General features: G+C 41.8%; 1 protein-coding gene across 1 annotated transcript; it reads right to left on the minus strand.

Annotated features, from left to right (window-relative positions):
* Positions 1-3,560, minus strand: gpr142 (G protein-coupled receptor 142). The gene is made up of 2 exons (XM_070851374.1): positions 3,404-3,560; positions 1-1,173 (listed from the first exon to the last, which is right to left on the minus strand). The coding sequence occupies exons 1-2, from the start codon at positions 3,540-3,542 to the stop codon at positions 215-217; spliced, it is 1,098 nt and encodes a 365-aa protein (XP_070707475.1). The 5' UTR covers positions 3,543-3,560; the 3' UTR covers positions 1-214.
* Between the last annotated feature and the right edge of the window lie 3,711 nt (positions 3,561-7,271).

The following is a 7,271-nucleotide window of genomic DNA, read 5'->3' on the forward strand; positions in this document are numbered from 1 at the left end:
ATTTGATTAACATGGACAAACAACACCCGGTGACTTGTTGCAACACAAAAAACATATTTCTTCTGAGTTCATTTTGGGCCCTTTGAGAAAGCTCCGGGGCAGACTGGCAGCTGTCCACGGTCGTAGCTGGAATGCAGTGCACGTCCCCGGGGTCAGAGGAGCTCAGGGACCGTGGGATGATGGGTGTTTTGGATTAAGGGGAGGGGGCACGGGGTCACGAGGGCTTTCTGGCCCTGTGAGGTGACAAGGGGGTGGAGTCCCTCTGTGAGCGCTTGTTGTTCCCACTGTACAGAGAGGAGATGGAGGCGTTGGTGGGGGCATGCTGTTGTGGCAGTGCACGTCTAGGATACAGTGGGCCCCCCCTGAGCAGCACGACGTCCCGCACGGCACTGCGGAAAGGCTTGCTGACGAAGCAGTAAAGAAAGAAGTTGACGGCCGTGTTGAGCATGGCCAGCATGTTGGAGAGGTCGTAGGCCAGGTGGACGCGCCAGTCTCTGTGAACTGAGGACACATACAGGTGGTAAATGACCACGACAGTCCTGGGGGCCCACAGCACCGAGAACACAGAGGTGATGGCCAGCAGCATAGCTGTGGTTTTCCCAAGTCGCCGAGGAGGAGCAGACTTCGGCCCGTGTTCCTCCTGGCAACGGTGCTCCCTCTGCCTCACCCTCAGCGTGTGGATTATCAAAGAGTTCAGCACCAAGAAGATGCTGCAGGGAAGAAAGTAGATGATAGTTACGTGTGTCCATATGAGGACAGTGTCCAGAGATGTGGGCTGGTGGCTGTTCCTCCACATGTCCGACCACCAGAAGAAGGGCACGCCTGATGCAAGCGATAACGCCAGAACAGCCGCGATGATCTTCCTGGCCCGAGCTGGGTAGCTGATCTGGCGGTGGAGAAGTGGGTGGCACAGGGCCACATAGCGGTCCACGGTGAGGGGTACAGTGGACCAGATGGAGGCATGGTTGGCGGCAAACTCTGCAGCACTGACCGAGTGCAGCAGGAGTGTAGGGACATCGCGGTGAAAAACTGCCGTCTCCAGCAGGAAGCCGACAAAGATGATGAAGAGCTGGGAGAGAATATCTGAGCCGGTCACCGCCAACAGGTAGTAGTATAGAGTTTTCTTGGTGCGGCACGCCAGTCTGGATAAAGCCACTGCTGTGAGGATGTTCACTGACGGAAACCAACAGAGAGAGAAAAACTAAATTAGAAAATGACATGTCTGCTGTCTGCTATCTATGAGAAGGTTTGACACCAATAGTGGTACATACTGTATGGCATAAAAGCAAGCCAAGAAAACCAAAAGAACATTTTATTTGTTAATTTCATGCAGAAAATCAATGCATTATCACAAATGAATGCATTGAAATAAACAATTTAAAGGTGACGGTGAATCATGTTAATCGGCAGAGGATGAAATAGCCGCTACTCTGCTACACTAGACTTGTTCATTTAGCAGGTGTTACTTATTCCCCATAATAATTAGATTCAGCTTCTGCCGTTTGTATTAACGAACTACATCAGTTCATCAAAGTCGATGTTTTCAGTGACAGGTAACAGCTACAGTAGGGGGCAGCTGTTTAGCATTTTACTAGCTAACTAAATTAAAAGCAGTGGCAGCTTTAGCTCAGGGATTAACATATGTTTTTAGCTCTGTGTGGAAGAAACTAAATATTTTATGAGATTATTTCCAGGAATTGATACATTTCTACAGAATACATGTTTTGTGGGGCAAAGCAAATCATAAAAAGTGCGATTGGCAAAATGACTTAACCGGCTGAGCATCTGCTGTTAAGAACGATGAATTCCAACTGTATGAGTAAATCATGTTTAGTGTAAGGCCTCAGTTTACGATGTGTGTGGTCACACTGTACGGCCCAGACGTCAGGCCATAACCTGACTGCTTATATTGCAGATGTGAAATAAAAAATCAAACAGCCCGTTGGTCCCTGCAGGCCATTCTGACGACTGACGATTGTCAATAAAGGTTTGCTTGAGGGTAGAAATTTGTTTGCAGGAAATAATGCTAACAATGCAGAAGCATGCTCTCTTGATCATCTGTGCCATCCTGCACGGGGGGGGGAGGACATGAACAGTGCTGCTTGTTCATTTTGCAGAGAGAATTGGAGGTAAGCTAGTTACAGTTTGCTGTATATATATATATATATATATATATATATATATATATATATTCTGTCCACATGACGTGTTGTGTACGTGAGATGACTCTTTCAGATGCCTATGTTTGCCACCTCATGCAGGCACAGTGAGGAAAAAAATAAAAAATTCTGACATGTTAGAAATTCATCTGCACATCTGACGTCTAGTCGAGAGTCTAAAATGAGCTGTGCTGCTCAAAATCAGGTCAGAAACAGTCTTGAATCGTTCAGCATATTCTCAGCTTATTCCTACCTTTCTAAAGCTGTGGTGCATCAGTGGGGAAAAATGCCTTCATAACAGTATAAATTACAAGCCATTGATTTTATAAGACTCCTTGCAGAACATCTAATACTGTCTCTCCTTTATACAGTATCTGCAATCTTTTTGTTCTCAGCAACAGCAGGATATGTTCACTGTAGCTATTTGGAGAACATTACCAGAATTAAGTCCCCTGGCCCTCTGGCCTTTATATTTATTTTCCTTCGGGAACAATTACGTGATGCATCTGGATGCTCTGGTCACATGTCTGCTTATTTTGAACACAACTCGGTGTAAATCCCCGGTGGATCAATATCAAATCACCGCCATTGACTTGAAGACGAAGCACAGTAATGAGAACAATGCTGATGTGAACACTGTCCATCAAAGTGACATTTTGATGCAGACAGATTGACAAACACAGCTGGCTGGAATCGATGGATGGATAATACTCATTAAATCAAACTGACCAGATGATCAGATTATTGTAATCTGTGAAAAGAGCCATCAGTGCTTGGTCATGTGCAAAAGGCACAACGATGCTCTGTCTCACCAGTCCATTAGAACACCATAATGTACCTCTAACTCACTTGTGTATTGATTTCTTCTTGTGCAGTCCCCACTTTTGTTCTAAATAGACATCAATGCATATAACATAAAGATCAGTTTACATTCTGACTGTGGTTCAGTGCAAGGGCAACAAATAAAATCATGCAGTGCATCAGTTAATATTCTGCCCTTAAAATGCCAGCGCACCTAAATTACAAAATAATATGTTTTACTCACATACAAAACACTTTTCCTGAGTTTTTCCTGTTGAGTTTTTCTCATCAAATTCAGTTCACCTCAACTGTACAGGGATGGTGGCACAAGTCTTGGAAATCTCAAAACCTTGACATATTAAACAAAAGTCTAAAAGAGTGGAAATCATTCGGTATGAGAGATTCTGCTTTTTCATGGCCACAGTGACATCCTGACAGTGTACCTGGTACTCCCACACAGAGTAGAATACTATAGTAGATGACAGGGATGAAGCCCAGGACACATTTGGACTTCTGCAGCTCCTGAGGTTTCAGGCCCAGCTCCCAGTGGCCGGACGCTGTCACATTGGACCAGTCAATCATGACCTTGGCACTTCCCCTGGAAAACAGAGAAAAAAGAGACAGAAAAAGGTTTCTTGGACTCAGAGTCAGAAAGAAAACCAGTGTCCTGGCATATCCTCACACATATTTTATATGCATCCAAAACCTGAACTATCCTCCTCCTAACTTCTGACCATGGAGCTCCGTTGTTGTCCAAAAACATAACAATTAGCCACACTATTGGACTCAGTATCGTTTCCATGAATGTAAACAACATATATGTTTATTTGTTTATTAAAAACTCTATTAAACTATACATGAAAATGAAATATTTCGCGTTCAAATAAAATCTTTGAATTTACCTGCAAAAGAAATAGAAATAATAATAATGCAGTAGAGCTGCAACTAACATTTATCTTTATTATCTGCTGATTATTTTCTCTTTTTATTAGTGATTTGGTTTATGTTGAGATCAGAAGGGAAGTCCCCGATATATCAGTGACAGATATACGATAGACTAATTTAATATCTATCAGTTTATAAAGATGCGTACCGTCTGTACTGCCTGATGCTGTCCGACGTCTGTTTGATACGATAACAGCAAATATCAAAACGTCATTGTTATGCAGACGATGAGCTGTTTTATCTTGCTGCATCATGTGTTTTACTATGAATGAGGTCAATCGTATTTGCTTTACTGAGCTCAGAGTGGAAACAACAAGTCGGTAAATCCACTGAGTTTGGACTCAGTCAACTAAACTGCAGGTTCACAACAACAGATGGGCCGACAGCGATGACCCCGTCACCCTCCACCCTCCCCTGAGTCATTATCATCCTGTCTCCCCATCTAACCTTTTCACCTTGGATCCATCCATCCTGTTTGTTCTCCGTCTGTCTCTCTTCTGCCTGCTCTCCTAATTTACTTCACTCATCCATGAAGCCGTATTTGGACTCTGTTATCTCTCAAGCTTTCAGTGACAAACCATTTGTGGATGCTTAACCAACGTAAACATCATCATGGAACCACCAGCACCCAATCGGTGAAACGGGCCACATAATGTGAGCGAGACAATCGTTGCTCTCGACAGGTCATATTTTATTTACTGCCATTTTAAAGGCTATTTATTTGCCAAAACCCTGCATGTGCATCATATGACAGGCACATTTTATGGTCTGTAGCAGGAATGTGATCATAAAATTGAGAAATCTCAGTGCTTGGCTGCTTTAATTTACCTCAGCACTATAAAGCACGGATCGAAAAGCAATCATGAAGATCAATAGTGTGATTCAGACTGTAGTTGTGTCGAAAGGGGTGAGGTCAGGACAGAAACTGCCTTTTAAGTTTCTCAAAACATAGCTGGAATAAGATTTTCTTATTCTGGCCTTTAATTGGCAGACCACTGCCTGAAAACGTGCATGACGTACTTTGTATTCTGTGATTAAAGGGGAAGTTAAGTGAAATCAGGAGGGATGATGCATTATAGTCGTCTCCTGCTGGTGTTGGGAGACAGGAGGGGAAGATTTGTCACAGGAGACGACCACATCTTCCACAGCTTCTAAAATTGGCTCCTGGAATTGACGACATCAAAGACATGTGAAGGTCTTAAGGCAATCTGCTCTGTTACCTGCTAAAAAATCTTTAATGGTTCCCCACTCTGAGATCAAGCCGATCTGAGAGAATGATTTGAATTGTTTTACTTGATAATTATGTGATTGTATGACCGCATATGTAATTTTTTTCTAAATAAAAGTAAAAAAATGTAAAAAAAAACAACCAAAAAACGAAAACCTACATTGTAGAAATTGTAGAAAAACAGGACTTGACATTTTAAATGCTGATCTACAGTGACGATGCTCAGATTTCTATTTTTCTGAGCACATTAAGGACTTTTTCTCCATGTCAGCTTAAAAGTTTATTTAGAAAGAAACAGCAATAGACAAAAAATAAATATATATATAAATAAATAAGATAAAATTATATAATTAATTTCAAATTGTAGGCAAACAATTAATTAATTAATTATGTTTGACTCTAAAAAGGACAGATAATAAATAAAAAAATAACTCTGATGACTCTGTAGCATCTGTATTAAATAAAAGGATACAGACAGCTTTTAAATCTTTCCTGTCTCTGACTGAGCTGATGTATTTTTCACTTCTGAAGTCTCAGCTGTAATATGTGTTGTGATAAGAAGTCTTAATCACACTATGCTCCCAGCGTTTTGGCACAAAGACGTAAATCCAGGCTATAAATTAAATTACGCTTTGAAAGACTGAAATAAATGTTAGCTCAGAGTTTGCAATATGATGTTATTCACCTTTGTTGTTTTTTTTTTTTTTTTTACACAAATGTATTTTGGTTGATTTGATTATCAATAAAACATTCTCATGTTTCACTCTTTGTCATGTAACATCATCCCACGTGCAGAGAAGGATATCCTATTCAGCATTAGCAAGCCTTCAACTCCCATGGGTGTACAGTAGTGCGGATATACATTCATTCCCAGAGTGTTTGACCTCTTTCCCTAAAAAGTAGTAAAAGTGATTGTTTGTTCTACAAAAGTGCCAGAAAATAGTGAAAAAGTGCTTGTTTTGTCAGAAGACTGCAGAAAACCAGCAAATATTTACATTTAAGAAGCTGGAATTAATGAATTTTGGACATTTTTGTCTTAAACATAACTTCAACATTTGATTTCTTATTAAAATCGCTCCCATTGTGTTCTATCTACATCATTTGCTGTAGAGTAAAGGTAAATAAGTAGTGCAGCGAGGATAAAATGGGAAGTGAACTTCAAAGTCAATAAAATAGACTGAAGTTACACTAAAAACAGGATAAAGTGGCTCCTGCACACTTGCAAAGGTGACATTTGTGCTTCTTTCAGACACCTGATCTGTTTCCTCATGAGCCTCGTCTCAGGACCAGCAGCAAGAAGGATGATCGTTATGAATGAGGAGGTTGTGAGGATGCCAGCAAAACACGGCACCAGGGAACAGTAATTACACTGACCAATCAATATCCCTGCAGCTGCTTCTTTAATCCCGAACGCAGCAAATGAAATCTTGAAGCTCGGGGAGTTCTTCATCTCCTCTACTCACTCTTCATCACACTTAATGTTCTGGGAAACGTCCTGTTCAGTCTAATCGACGTGTTCAGTCACTCGGGTGTTACAGATTCTAGGAGAAAACGGAGCTGTTCTCACTTCAGATGTGTTTTATTAAACCCTTTCACAGACTCTGGTTACACAAGGGAATTTTGGCGTATTGACATGTCAACAGACAGGATCCCCCCTGAAAAAACATCCAATTTAAAAGGGGCAGCTGAGTGAAGACCAGAGGCATGTTTCTGATTAAGTCCCTATATTGGATGGTCTTCCCAGGGTTCAGATGCAGCTGGAGACTATAGGACGCAGCTCTGTAGGGGGTTCAGTGCCCAGGAAGCTGAACTTTATCTCTGCTCCACTGAGTCCTCTTAATTATTCATCAAGAGAGCGGTGCACCTGAAACAACAGCTCTGGAAGATAAAAGGTGCTGTCACTCTAACAGTACAGCAAACATATCGTTGTTTCACATGAGAGCGAGGAGGCGGCATTTTATGAGGAAAGTGAGAGCTGCTTCAGGTTTTATCTTGGAAGCAGCAGAAAAGGTTTCTGATGTTCGTTAATGATGTTGGTTCGTTTGGCCCAGATGGAAAATCGATGGCTGAAAGGCAACACGAGAATCTGGCCTCATATAAATTTCCTCATCATGCAGGTCATCAGCTGCGCCACCGAC

This window comes from Pempheris klunzingeri, chromosome 20 (genome assembly GCF_042242105.1).
Source record: "Pempheris klunzingeri isolate RE-2024b chromosome 20, fPemKlu1.hap1, whole genome shotgun sequence".
Classification (NCBI taxonomy): domain Eukaryota; kingdom Metazoa; phylum Chordata; class Actinopteri; order Acropomatiformes; family Pempheridae; genus Pempheris; species Pempheris klunzingeri.